General features: G+C 39.6%; 1 protein-coding gene across 3 annotated transcripts in view; it reads left to right on the top strand.

Moving 5' to 3' along the window:
* The window catches only part of IMMP1L (inner mitochondrial membrane peptidase subunit 1), a 65,918-nt gene that overhangs the window by 38,846 nt on the left and 11,698 nt on the right, over positions 1-15,374 (top strand). For all 3 annotated transcript variants that reach the window (XM_006128904.5, XM_075927802.2, XM_006128902.5), the window contains 2 exons: positions 713-801; positions 4,053-4,179. In XM_006128904.5, the coding sequence (XP_006128966.1) occupies positions 713-801; positions 4,053-4,179 (216 nt within the window). The remainder of the gene's footprint in view (positions 1-712; positions 802-4,052; positions 4,180-15,374) is intronic.

The following is a 15,374-nucleotide window of genomic DNA, read 5'->3' as shown; positions in this document are numbered from 1 at the left end:
GCAATCTCAGGACCTGACCTGTTCCAAACCAGAGAACTGGCTGGACCATGAGAGGTCAATATTGTCTAGCAGCATTACCAACACCTTCTCCCGGGCTGTAAATTTAGAGCTAAATAACAGCACAGAACACCGAAAGCCAGCACTGGTGGCTGTAAGCAAACTTTATGGGACTGCGGGAAACTTGGCCACACCCACAGAAAGGGCCATCTAACTAAAATCATTCCAGACAATGGATGATTCCAGACCACAGAGTTCTGTACTAGAGAAGTTCAACCTGTAGTTGATGTAGAGCTACTGTCAACTTTTTTGCCACTCTTCGCCCCTTCATAATGGATGAGGGAAAGAAGCAAATCAAAAGGACTCTGCAAATCCTCCTCACAACTTCCTGATGACCTTTGTCTACTGTAATTGCATCTTTGGATTTTTGGCAGCTGTTTCAGTATAGAACAATATTTTTGGACATTAGAATAGACTGCTGCATATTGTACTGATATTTCCACAACAATATTAGAGTTAAGAGTGCTCAAATGGATCCTTTATACATTCCCTTTTCAAATGTCTCATACTCTTTGGCCAAGAAAAGGATCTAGTTTACTCTTTCCTCCCTCTTCCCCGAATTATAGGTTTTTGGTGACTTGTTTGCAAATAATTTAATTTCTTAAGTATGATACAAATTAAAATATTTTGCAACTAGTATTTTTTTTATTTACAGTGTTCTGGACCTTCAATGGAACCAACAATTCAAAATTCTGACATTGTCGTTTCGGAGAATCTTAGTTGCCGTTTTTATTCCATTCAGAAGTATGTTGCTTTCTTTAGATTGATGTTTAGTTTGTCTGTTGCCTTCCCAAAGTATTCTTTATGTCAATTATCTGTCTGTTTTTGGTGGTGGGGGGGAGGGAAGAGTTGTATTCAAATTCTTTTTTTTTTTTTTTTTTGTACATGCCAGTCTCCTTTTGCTATCTTCCATTACAGAAAGTTTTGTTTGTAGTCAACACCACCAGTATTACAAGATTACTTCAGCCAGAGTTCTGGAATGTAGTGAAATGTCACTTTTGCAACATTGGCCAAAAGAATCCAATCCCCTATGTCCTTTCAACCATTTTTCTTACTTATCGCCACACACAAACTATTTTTAGTTTATCTTGTCATATATGTTGAGAGGCTAATAGTCTTGTCTCCAAGTAGGAGGATAGGGGAGTGATTCTCACTAGAAATGATTAAAGTGACATTTATTTTTTATTATATTGTTTCTATGCCACTGAATTGTTTGTGGAGCACTTCCTATGTACGTAGTGATCATCAGCCACATAAAAGATATGGCCCTTGTCCTGACTGCTGTAGTTTACAATCTAGTGCATATAGCTAAGGGATGATAGGTCAAACGAGTAGGGTGGGGAATAACAGATTCTTGAAAATAGAAGTAGGAAGGTTTCCTGAAAGAAGAGTTTGTAGAGGATTTGAAGAAGGTTGCTGGGTATACAAAAAAAAATGGTTGCCTACCTCTTGTAATTGTTGTTCAAGATGTGTTGCTTGTGTCCATTGCAATAGGTATGTGTGTGCCACATGCACAATTGTTTGAAAGTTTCCCCCTAGCAATACCCATCGGATCAGCTGCAAAGACTGCTGGGGTGGCACTGCTACGGTCACGTGCATATGCCTGGCAGCCTGCTGTGCATAATCTGACCTATTTGAGACCACTTTGAGTAGGAAAGTAGGGTGCAGACACAACAGGACCTTATCTTTGTAAAGGAGGTCCTGATTCCCCTTGGTGTCCATGGCCAGCAAAGAGGTGGAGGAAGTCCTGGGCACTGCCTCATCTGGCAGTGAGGACGAGGAGGCCCTGGGCCCTATTCTGGTTCTCTAGAGTCTGCCACAGGTTGGGGCTCTGATTGTGACAGCTGACTTGGGGCTCCAGTGACCACGGGCAATGGTCCAATGTCCCTCACTGATACAGAGCTCCCAGAGTAAGATGTGCTCCTGATTCTGTGGAGGTGAAGAGAGGTGAGGCACTAAAGCTACCCAGGCAGTTCTGGAGTCCAACCATTGACCCTGGTGGTGGGCCCAACGGGTCCAAAAGGGCCACTGGACAGCCCCTTGCCATTGCAGTGTCCAGAAGACCATCAGCACTGGTGGATCCCACAAGCCCTGGTGATGGGAACAATTCTGAGAGCACTACCTATAAATGGACCAACAAGAAGCTAAAGATTCTCCCAAGTCTGAGGAGTAATCTGACTCTGACCTCAGCAATACCGAGCTCGTTGGTGCAAGGGATTGGTATCAAGGGGACAGTGATCAACACTGAATGGCCAGCAGCTTTCCCTGTTGCTGCAGTGCGGGAGATCCTGGTACGGACATAGTAAACATTGCTGGAGCCAGAGCTGCTGCAGTCGGTGCCACCACCATCGTCAGTGCTGAGGCCGAGACTTGTACTGGTGCCACGTACCAAGACTGGCACAGAGGGGACTGTATCATTTCAGTGAGGTCATGGACAACCTCAAATGTGTTAGGTGTGGAGGGGAGGTTGATGTCACCCTCCAAGGCCTCCCTGACTGGTGAGTCCACCAGCACTGGACTTGACAAGCTCCTCCCTGGAGCCGGAGTTGATAGTGCTGGGATGCATGATATCAGCTGTGTGTGCCCAGATGTAGGATGCACCCCTCTGGAGCCCTTGTGTCTGGCTGGGGACTGATCTTGGTCCACCTTTTTCTCTTTGTGTGGCACTAGAGAATGGGATTGGTACCTTATGCTTATACCCTGCCAGCCTGCTGGGGTGTGGTGATGTTGCCCTTGAGAAGATGTTGCCTTTTGGCACTAGTGGGGTCCTTTGACACCCACTAAATTGACTATTGATGGTGGCCTCGTTTACTCTAGAATTCCACTGGGTCATGAGGAGTAAGGGAAGTAGATAGGAGAATTTCTCCCACCGACCTCGCGCAGTGGGGATGCCGTGGAAATTCAACCTAAGGTTCATTGACTCCAGATAATATTCTCTTTCCTTTTTTACTTCTGGGCTTGAAGCTCCTATCAATAGGACAGTTGTTCATTTTGATGTCTTTTCCCAGACACTTGAGACAAGACTTACATGTATCACCCTTAGGTATGCAACATGGCTCACACTAGGGATGTTAGTGTGTAGTGGATTACACAATTAACTGATTAACTGATAAGCCCAGGCTTCAATTTCACACAAACACCCACCCTTTTCTGCCTCTGTATCAGAGGCAACAGTGAGTGGGAGCTGGTGCTCCCCTTGAGCACTGGTTCTCGCCTGTCCCCCCTGCATGTAAACATGTAACCACCTCAATTTCCAGTGGTTACACATTTACATAAATAAAGGATAGTTAACATCCTTGCCTCATACAGGGATACAAAATGTGTGTACAGAAGGAACCCCTAAGTCCAAAACTACACCAACTACACTAATTACACTAATTATAACAAACTACAGTGACTTAACAAAAGCAAGAACTGACTGCCTAGGACTAGGTGAAAGACTGCTAAGCTACCACTCACAAAGCAAGAGAGAGCAACGGCAATGTTTTGTCACTGGCAGCAAGAAGGAACTGAGCAGGTGGTGGGTCAGCAGTGGCATATATACACTGCTGTAGCAATGCAATTCCAGGGAGCTCCACAGCCAACCTGATGGATACCATTAGGGAAAACGTTCTGATGATTGTGCACAAGGCATGTGCACACATCTGTTGGAATGGATATGAGCAACACATCTTGAAGAAGAACTGAAGGGTTATATATGTATAGTAGGCAACAAACACGCTGATTTTAAATTGCTTTTCCTTGTGCAGAGCATTGTCAAGTGAAGACCAATTGTGTTTTTGTTATTCAAGTAGTATCCATTGAATCTATTCAGAAATGCTTTTTAAAACGTAATTGGTCCTTTTAGCTGCGTTGTCATAGAAAAAATAGAGATCATAGGCAATGATTCTCAAGTAATACATATTTTTGAATGAAAAAAATATGAATTATTACTTATGTAAATATTCATCCAAAGACTGTTTTATACTGGCATTTCTTTACAATTTTTTTCCCAGAGGTGATATTGTAATTGCAAAAAGCCCAAATGATCCAAAATCAAATATCTGTAAAAGAGTAATTGGCTTGGAAGGAGACAAAGTTTGTACAAGCAGTCCTTCAGATTTCCGTAAGAGCCACAGTTATGTAAGTATACCTTTATTTTATAAATAATATCAAGAATATTTAATATGCATGATCACATTATTATCATGATTAAAGTAGAACCTGAATCTTAGTTTTTAAATATTGATAATTCTTGATATGTGGTTTTTCTTGTGAAATTGTATACTTAATGTGCATTTTTCAGTGTATATCAATATATTCAAACTGGGCATCTTCCTTAGTGCTCAAGTCCAAAAAAATGAAGTGCTGCAACTGTCAGGCCTACCTCCCCATTGTGGAAGGAGAGCTGTTGACTTGGTAACTACGGTGGAACCCTAGTGGAACTGAGGGAGACTCCCTCAACCTAGCTCTTAGCTGCAGATGACTAAGCCACTCTCTCTCTTTCCAAAATGGGTCTGGAAGTAGAAAGGTGGGAAAGGCAGCACAGAGATGTTACCATCTGCCTTGTCCACCATGTCCACTTTGAAGCCCACTCCTGAAGGAGAGATGGCTGCTTATTTTTCTTTCTGGTGTAAGGAGCAGGTTCAGAAACACTGGAACTCTGTTCCACCTCTAAAAAGGCAGTAACATTGTTCCTGAGCATTCCAGCATAACTCCTGTGGTCCTTCATATCTATACCAACTTGAGGCAGAGCAGATCTTTGCTCTATTCTTTGCATAGAACTGCCTCTCTGGAAGATCTTTGCAGAGTTTTCTGCCTCCAGAGGTACAGATGGCGGACTCAAGGACTCCCTTTTATAGCAGAGCTTTTCTCAGTATTTTGAAAAGAACTTTGACTAAATTTAACAGTTTTCTCATTGACATTAAGGAGTTTTGATGCAAACCTGTGTCCCATTTAATTTTCTGAGAAAACATTTTGTCATAACCCTCTGTCAGAGATAGCAACAGGAAGGAAGAAGGGCAAGAAGTCTTCCTCGCCCCACCCCAGCTCATGCTATATCCCAACTAGAATGTCCTAGGAAATGCTTTACACTTCATGCCAAGTCTCTGCTGTAAATAGTTTGAGTTGACTAGCACTTAAACTGTGATCTTGTTAGTGTTCAAAGCTGGAAAATACTATCATTCTGGAGTATTCTTCATAGAGGGCATTCCAAAGCCTGGGCTCAGAGCAAAGATTTGGTCTGCCTTCAGTTGCTATGGAGACAGGCATACTCAGTGAAAAGACTGCCTCTCTGATCTGGAAGGTTTTATAAAGAAAATTCACGTGTAAGGCACCATCCTTGTATAGCCCATACATTACAGCAAACAATATTTTCTCAAACTAAGGGCCTGATCCAGTGAGGTGATTAGTATACTCAACTTCCACTGAAGATAGATCTCAAAAGTAGTTAATGTTTAGTAATGCCTTTTTATGTTACATATTATATTACATTTACATTTTATATATGTTACATATTACATATACTATTATACATATATTCTGTCTTTTTTAAAACTTACTTTAGTAAGTGTACAGTACTTTGGTACGTCTCTATATTTGGTACGTCTCTATATTAGGATATGTAGTATGTTTTTATATGTATGTTGTATTGGATATATAATCAACACATTCAAAGTCTTTAATGAACAAAGACTATTAATCGTGTGTTTTTGTGAGACTGCCTAATGCAGAAAAATTTAAAATAACCTTACAGTATTTTAATAATTCTTGATAAATGGTTCCAATGTGACACTTTTTTAAAAAAAATTACTACTTTTTCTCCTTTTATGGGGGCAGGCTTTGCAACACTTAACCTTCTTTTTAGGTAACTTGTTTGTAAACCTGTTTATGGGGAGTTATGACACATTGGGTATGTCTAGACTGCATCCCTCTGTCGGCAGAGGTAGGCAGATTAGGCAGGTCAACATTGCAAATGAGGCAGGGATTTAAATATCCTGGGCCTAATTTGCATAAAAATGACCACTGCGTTTTGCCGACTCAGTACTTTGTCTGCAAAAAGCAGAGGTCTAGAGGAGGATCGCCTTTTTCGACAGATTCCTTATGCCTCCTGCAAAGAGGTTTATAGGATCTGTTGAAAAAGGCTTTCTTTCTCGACAGATCCCCCTCTAGACTGCTGCTTTTTGCCGACAAAGTACTGAAGCAATTTTTATGCAAATTAGGTGCAGGATATTTAAAACCCGGCCTCATTTGCAATGTTGACCTACCTAATCTGCATCCCTCTGCCGACAGAGGGATGCAATTTAGACATACCCATTGAGTGACTTGCCAAGCAAGAAATACTAAGAGGTTTGAGCAAATAAGTACCTTCCCCTGTCCTGTTCTTGGATTCTGATGTCCACCATTTAGTGGTTAGATATTATAGTATGCTTACACAGTTAGTTGAGACACTAGTCTGATACCAGTAGAATCTGTGTAGCATCTTTATCACAGCTAAGATTTCAGCTGCCTGTAGGAAGCTGCTGACCTTGTGAGCAAAAAATAAATGTCCTCCTATCCATGTCTATGGGAATTGTGTTGAGCTTGCATCAGCTAGAAGTTACTGTTGGCATATTTTACAGATTCTGACTGTGTGATATCTGTGCTCATGAATACTGGGGAACCTAAAACCTAAGTGTGTTCTAAAATCTAGTTCTACTGCCTTCCCTAAATGTATTCTTGAGTTCACTTCTGTTTGTAAACAAGGAGGGGGAATGGGTCCTTTATTATTAGGCATTTCTACCACTTTAAAAACAGTGCCTTATTCAGAAATGGAGGGAAGAAAAAAGAGGAAGAGATCTGCTAATTACAAGATGGCACCCTTTAAGAAGAGTGAATCTATAGTTTGAAATATACTAAAGAAGGTAAATAGACTAAGTTTGAGCAAAATATGTATCCTAAATCAAGTTGATTTTTTTTTGTTTTAGTCACTCATTTGTGAGACTCTCAAGTTATGTCCATATTATGAATGGCTGGTCTCTTACACCTCCCCACCCCTTCGTTTCCTGTCCCATCAGTCAGAGTATTTGTGGTGTTAGTGATCTCAAACCAGCATATTTTTGTACTAATGGCCTTTTCTCTTTTCCAAGTCATGTTCTTAAATTATTGAATTTAAATTTCAGATGTTATTTTTTAGCTGTACATTTTTTCTGGCAGGAAATAGACTATTTGCAAATTTTCAGATATTTGAACACATGCATATTTGTAAAGAATATCACCACTTAGCATACAGTGAAATTGAGTCATATTCATCCATATTCATTTTATATTACTATGTTTAACTAAACTTTATTTTTGCTTTTCAGTTTGTGTGAACACTAGAGCCATTCATCATGTGTAAAAAATTATTTATTTAGCATTAGAAAAATTTCTCACTGAGGATTTTATAATAGGTTTTTAGACAGTAATTTGCAGCAATGTTGATTAGGGGGTGCAAATGTGCAGCTATCTGCTTTATATCTGTGGGTAGCCAAACCTGCGAATGGGGATACAGGTATCCATTGCTCATTTTTGTGGATATGGATGTAGCTGCAAATATAGATACAAATGGTGTATCTAGAACCCTGCAAATTTAGGGATATCTGCTTTATATCCATGGGTATTTACATCCATGGATGTGGATATCCGTGGCTCTTTTTTGCAGATGCAGGTACAAAACTTTGTATCCATGCAAGGCTCTGTTAAGGGTGTGAGTATTTTTATTAATATTATTAGCATGTCTCTACTGGCAAATGTTGTACTATAGACACAGTAATAGCAGTATGAAAATGCTTTTGCCTTTACACCATCAAAATCATTTTTTGCCCATATCAAGTTCATCTACACCAGGAGGATCGGTTGAAATCAGTGGAACTATTCACTTGCATGATATCACTTCTATGTAAATGCTTGTGGGATTGGATCTTAAATCTTGAATACAGTTGCTGGTTATGGTTTAGATCCTGATTTTTTTCAAAGCATATAAGCATGTAATTAAATCTCATTGACTTCAGTGGGGTTTCAAAATGTGTATAAAGTTAAGCATATGTTTAAGTGCTTTCCTACATCAGGTTCTTAATAGCACATTTTCTTCAAGGGATAGGTTAGCTCAGGTGCATAAACCTCTGCCTATTCACATTTTAAAAAAAGAAACAGCTTCCTATATTCAGAGAACTCTTAGAAAGGAAATAAGCTCTTAGCAAAACTAAGAACATGCAGTTTTTCTTATCCCTATAATGTAATATGAATAGTAGTTTGGTAATTGTCTTCATTTATTGCAAGAGGGAAATGTTAGCGTAAACTCAGAGAAATAAATTTACTTGATTATACTAGATGATTTCAGAAAACACTTTCTTGTAAATGTTTCTTGCTACTTTACAACTCAGACCACATTTTCTTATAAAGTATAAAAACTGAGCTTTTTTGAGGTGGCTCATCTGATATTTAAATACATTATAAAGCAATCTTGTAATTTTATTCAGTTTAAATTACAAAATCCAAATCTTGATAGGATTTAAATTTCTTATTAACTGAATACCCTGTTGTTGTTCCCTGTCTTTTAATGTCATTTACCTTAGTTTTAAGTTCTTTTTATACCATAAGCTCTGTTAGTGCAGCTCTTGTGTACAAACTCAAAAAGTGAAAGGGAAATCATCAGAGTAAATCAGCTTATACATTATAATCCTCCAACATTCTAAGTCCTTGTGTCACTTAAACAGAAGTGGTACCTAATAATAGCATTTAATACACCTGAGGTCTGTAAATAAGTGATAAAAAGCTGAGATATAAATCCATTTCTCAGCAACACTCCCCTGATAATCAATCACAAAACACTGCTAATGCTATGACTCTAGCTGATGTGGGGGAACTATGTTTACTTTGTGCTAAAATGAGGTTCATTGCGGAGATGACATGGCCCTTTCATCCTGTAACTAACTCTAGAGCTAACATAATTCTGAAGATAATGTGCTTTATTATGTTTGCGCATATGAGAAGTGGTCTTATTCAGAGCTCTTGAGTCTCAAACATAGTCTGTGTCAAATGCAAAGAGCACTTTTAATATGAACACAGAGAATAACTTAATGCTAATGTAAACAATATATTAGTTGCTGAATCCTAAAATTTCAAAAGACAATATTAGTGATTTTAAGGATCATTAATTGGGTGCTCAAGTTGGTACATTGAGCTGTTTCATACTTCAAGCTCTTAAGTACCCTATAGCAATCAGACTTTTTAAAAGTACCTCAAATAGGGCACTCATAAATGGAGCAACTTCAGATCACTAAAAAGTTTGCCTCCAAAATTGCACCAACACATTTTTCCCATATAAGCAAAACATTATTGGAATATATAAATGGATATTTGTCTGAAGGAAAAAAGAGGTTGGTTGGGTGTGAATCCAGTGTGCTTCTAGTGGGCTTTTAGTATGCAAATGTTTACTCATAAAAAAAAAAAAACCCTCTTACTGATCCCTTGTTAGTGTCTTGAATGAAAATTTGACCCATTCAAGCCACATATGGAAAAGACTACAGAAAAATGGTTCAGGAGCAGTTAAAGATCCCCACTTGAAAATGCTATTCTATCCTAATGGTTGACTTTGTAAAAATGACATAATGATTATGAAAAACCACAATGTCTCACTTATTTACTCTAGAAATGTGTACAGTTTACAAGTAAAAAGATGAGTCTTGTGTTTTTTCCCCCTAGTTGCCTACTTCCTCATGAATCCACACGGATCTTTTGTAATTAAGTTGGATTATTTCTAAATTGTTCACTTTTATCTCGCAACTGAGGTTTTTCAGGCTACAGTGTTCCTTCAGCTGTATTTGTCTGCAGATTATGCTTTCAGTGACACCTGCACAACCCTATTAGCTTGAAGTGGGGATAAATTAAGTTTGATCACTATGGGTATTTTAGATTGGACAGCCCTAGATCTTTATACAATTTATTAGTGTATAGTATGTGGATTTAGTAAATCAAACAATGTGCAAAATAATATTTACAGTAAATAATAAATTAACTAATGATATTGACATAATTTACTGTGATAACTTTCCAGCATCACCATTAATGTAGAAAAAATGCTGCAACTGAAATCCTTGCTGGTAAGGTATCTCATGAGTCCAGATTGGACCTTATACATAAGCAGTAGGTGTACTAATAAATCCAAGTGCACTGTGGTCCAGATCTTCAAGGTTTTTTAACTGCCTAACTCTCATTGATGATCTAGGCATCTGTGATTTAACATTGTTACTTTTGAAGATCATATGATGTCACATAGAAATTTAGTATTAAAATCTAAAGACAAGGCAAGACTTAGTTTCTTAAGATTTCTGCCTAAACAATTAAATTACTCATATTAATTCACAGTATGAAACATTTAATCATAATTAATTCCTAAAATAAAAAGATACCTGTTTCACCACTGTTCCTATTCCTTATTATAATAGAAAAGATTAGGATCATGGAAATGTGTCCAAAGAAATACCCATTTTATAGTGGGTTAGGACTGGTATATTTTATTCATAAGCAGCTCTTGTAATAAGACAATATGTCAAATGAAATGAATCAAATATTCAAAAACACATCTGAATTTAAGGCAAAATGGCTGCTGTTCTGTATCTTAAAATATAATGAATACTTTGAATAATTCAAATTTGAAACAATATTCAATCATCAGTAAATCTTCAGTTTCCAGTTCTCCTATAACATTATCTGAAGGTAATCAACTGAATTTATACTTACGATTCTTGATATCAGACCTACTGTGGCTTCTCATGCACTTGCTACTACTGTCAGGATTTTTCCAGCACAGATGGTAAAGGATAACTTGAATGTAGAGATTAAACCAAATTTCCAAAATATTGTGTTCAGGTTCTTTTTAGTAGACTTATGTCACTGGATTTGATGCTATCCAGGAGCTTTATGGCAAATGAGCTTTATTGCAAACCCAGGAAAATGGTGAAGGCAGTTGAGTAATAAACAGTGTATGAACATAGTATGTCCATTAAGCTATTTGATACCAACTTTGTTAGATATATGCTGCAGGTTATGGAATAATTAAAGGATTAAGAAAAAAATAAATTGTCCTTTGTGAGACATGAAATGTGCAGTACTAAAATAGAACTGTTGTTCTTTCTTGATCTCATGCCTTTCCTTAATTAGATGCAATTTACTTAATAAAATAAATAAATTTTATTAGTACTTGGTAAATGTCATTTGATATTGTAGGTTCTTTAATCATATTTCACTTTAATCAAGAAAGTTAACACCTGTGATTTATTCACAAAAGCTTTTTTTTGTTAAATGCACACCCACAGGCAATGAAGCAATTACATTTGTTGCTTGTACCAAAGTAGGAGGCACTTAAATAGACCTCAGTAGGGATAGATGAGAACTTAGAGACTTTATTCTTTTGTCCTGCACCAAGATTAGCTCTTACCATAGCTCATGAAGGAAGCCTCTGAACTGAAAAGAAAAAATGGGAATGATTTAGGGTTCTTTTAAAATTTAAAACGTAGATATTGCTCAAGGTGATTGGAATACCTGTGACCTTATGAAAGTTCATCCTTTGAAAAATGCTGGCTATTGTAGAATTCTGAAAGAAGAGACCACAAGAGCATGTGTGTATAATTCTCTGTACTTTTTATTTTAGAAAAAATACAACTATTTAATTATTTCTACATACTTACATGCACACAGAAATTATAGAGAAAATCCACTAAGGCAGTAAATGTTATTTTTTTGTTCTTTTGATGTTGATGATTCTTCCTTTGTTCATGTTATATGTAGCACATTACTCCTCAGCTATTCCCACAGATATCAAGACGGACACCGCATACACAAAATAGAATTGAAGTCAGTCCTTCACTACTTGAATAGTGAATAAGGGTACAGAATCTGGCCTTTTATGACTTTTATCCACTTCTAAGGAACAAATACATAGATTATAAAGACTTACTTTTCTAAAGTACAAAATCAGTATAACTCTAAGGGCTTGTACACTTAAAATTTTCCCACTTTAATTGTGCTGACATAATTAGTGACAAACTCTCTAGTGTAGATATAGTTGTATCTGTACAAGTGCTTTTACCGGTATAGTTTATTCTAGACAACCCATGTGAAATAAGCTATGCCACTGCAAAGCACCATGTAATGGTATAATTGCATCTGTCTTAAAGCTTTGCTGGCATAACTATGCTGGTTAAAAAAAATCACATACTTAAGTGATATAATTATCCCAGTGAAACTTTTGTGTATACTATGTCAAGGATGAGAGAGGCTTTAGAATGCTAACAGTGATAATAAGTAGCTTGATTTTTTTTATCACCTTGTTCCAAACATCTGTAATTCTTTTGGAAGCATTATTAAAGTCACATGCTTTCTCTTTGTAACAAGGATAAATGTGAATATAACAGGAATTTTGGTTCAGTATTTAGATATGATTAATTTTGTCATAGATCTGGCACCTGCAGTTACTGCAAAATGCAGAAGTTTAACTCCTGTCATGGATATACAGAAGGAAAGCCTAGTTTACTGTTTGCGTTGTCTTTTACTCATGCTGTCTTTATGGGTCAAGTTGATTTATGATATGCTATTAATCTGTAAAACTTTCAGTGGACCGGTTCCCAATACCTTGCTGCTCTACTCATCTTATAATCTTCTTGACCTTTTGGTAGTAAAGATTCTACACTTTTGATATTGACAGTATGATCTCGAATAAACAAAGCCATATTTTTGTTAAAGAACTCTGAAAAATTGAGTATTTATGGTGTGAGGCTATATTTAATTAAAAATACACTTTTCAATATGCAAAATGGGTTGAGTGAAGCACATTTCTAGAACTATATAGGAAATAAACGGGCCAGAGTTGGTATAATTTCTGCTCAAGAGTTCATGAAGATGTGAAGAGCTGAAGATGCTTGTGCATAATTGTGCTGTAAGTGACTGGAGCCCTAATCCTTAGCTCTCTGCTTTAGCTGTGTGTCAAGAAAAGCAAAGGAGCACAGTGACCGCTGAAGTGAGGTGGTGGAGAGGGGCTATTTGTGTCCTGATGATTGGACAATATCAATGCATAGGCTGCAAGACCGCTTCAGAAACCTACATAACTAAGTATTGATTAAAAAGACAAGGTGGGTGAGGTATTGGTGACACAAGCCCTCAAGCTTACACAGAACTCTTTTTCAGGTCTTCAGGGCTTGTTTTTTCGCTGAGCTACAGGCAAACATGCCTCTTACCATTATGCACTTGATATTTCAGATATTGTTTTCAAATGATAAGTTTGATGCTAGAGAGGCAAAGTGAGTGAGGTAATTTTATTGTACTAACTTCTCTTCATGAGAGAGACAAGCTTTCACACAGATCTTGTCTTCAGGTCTGGGAAACTTATCCAGAATGTCTCAACTAAAGAGATTGTTTAGCATAAATAGTTAACACACATTTTAAGGGACCATTCAAGGTGGTGCATTAACACCCCTCCAATTATAAGAAGGGGGGAAAAACAGGCAGGGTGTTGTTAGTTTGCTTGAGATTGTTGTAATGAGCCATAAAACCAGTCCATGATTTTTAGTATCTAAGGGTACGTCTACACTACAGAGTTAGTTCGAACTAACGGACATTAGTTCGAACTAACTTTCATAGGCACCACACTAGCGCTCCGTTAGTTCGAATTTAATTTGAACTAACGGAGCGCTTAGTTCGAACTAGGAAAACCTCATTCCACGAGGATTAAGCATAGTTCGAACTAGCTAGTTCGAATTAAGGGCTGTGTAGCCCCTTAATTCGAACTAGTGGGAGGCTAGCCCTCCCCAGGTTTCCCTGGTGGCCACTCTGGCCAACACCAGGGAAACTCGTCTGCCCCCTTCCTGGTCCCGGACCCCTTAAAGGGGCATGGGCTGGCTACGGTGCCCGTGCCAGGTGCAAGCCTGCCAGCACCCAGCCAGCAGACCCTGCACCTGGCACGGATCGAGCCACCCACCCGATGCCCCCCCAGCCCTCCCCCTCTTCCGGGGACCAGGCTGGCGGCTCCCGGGAGCTTGCCCGGGACCGCAAGAGGCGGGCACCCGCCTGGGCTAGTGCAGACATCGTGGACCTTGTCCACGATCTCCGCACTAGGCACAGGAAAGTGGCCGGCTAGGGCAGGAGAGCTGCCAGCCTGGCCACCCAGGAGCAGGTGTGCAAGAGAATCAAGGGGGTCCACTGAGACCCCCGACCCTGAGCTTCCAATGGCCGTCCTGGGTCTGACCAAAGGTCCATCTAGCCCAGTAGCCTGTCTGCCGACAGCGGCCAACCCTAGAGACCCTGGAGGGGATGGACCGAAGACAGTGACCAAGCCATTTGTCTCGTGCCATCCCTCTCCAGCCTTCCACAAACCTTGGGCAGGGACACCACTCCTACCCCCTGGGTAATACCACTCCATGGACCCAACCTCCATGACTTGATCTCACTTCCCTTTAAACTCTGTTCTAGTTCTAGCCTTCACAACCTCCTGCAGCAAGAAGTTCCACAAGTTGACTCTTTGCTTTGTGAAGAACAACTTTCTGTTACTACTCTGAAGCCTGCCACCCATTCCTTTCCTTTGGTGTCCTCTAGTCCTTCTTTATGGGAACTAATGAATAACTTTTCTGTATGCACTCTCTCCACCCAACTCCTGCTTTTAGAGACCTCTATCCTGTCCCCCCTCCGTCTCCTCTTTTCTAAGCTGAAAAGTCCCAATCTCTTTAGCCTCTCTTCATATGGGACCTGTTCCCAACCCCTGATCATTGTAGTTGCCCTCCCCTCTCCCACCTCCTTTTCCCAGTCTCCCCCAGTTTTGATCAATAAAGACAGATTCCATTTTGGAAGACACGTTATCTTTATTTTGTACATCAAGAAGAGGGGCTAGGGAAGGGTAAGTGGAAGGAGGTGAGGGAGGAATGGGGCACGAGCCCCGATGGGGAGGACTGGGCTGGCTCTGCAGGCTTCTGGGGGTGGAAGCTCTCCTGCAGCCCCCCAATTGCTCCCTCTCCCCAGATGGCAGCCTGTGGCAGCAGCCGGGCTGATGGCCGAGTGCTGTGATGTGCCCAGTGTGGGTACTCTGGGTAATCCAAGCCAGGACTGCTTTGCAAGCGGGGCACCCCTGAGAACTGTCTGTCCGGGGTGGGGGTCAGGACCCTTTAAGCACAGCGCTCGGCTAGCCTGAGACAGCATCTCCATGCTCTAAGTCCTCCTCTGATGCCCTGCTGGCACTGCTTCCAGCCATCCTTGAACCCGGTTCAAGGTCCACTTAATGTGGACATGCTAGTTCGAATTAGCAAAATGCTAATTCGAACTAGTTTTTTAGT

This window comes from Pelodiscus sinensis, chromosome 5 (genome assembly GCF_052426305.1).
Source record: "Pelodiscus sinensis isolate ZL-2025 chromosome 5, ASM5242630v1, whole genome shotgun sequence".
In the NCBI taxonomy this organism is placed as follows: domain Eukaryota; kingdom Metazoa; phylum Chordata; order Testudines; family Trionychidae; genus Pelodiscus; species Pelodiscus sinensis.
Note: the sequence above shows the minus strand (reverse complement) of the source record. Positions and strands in the feature narration are given on the sequence as shown.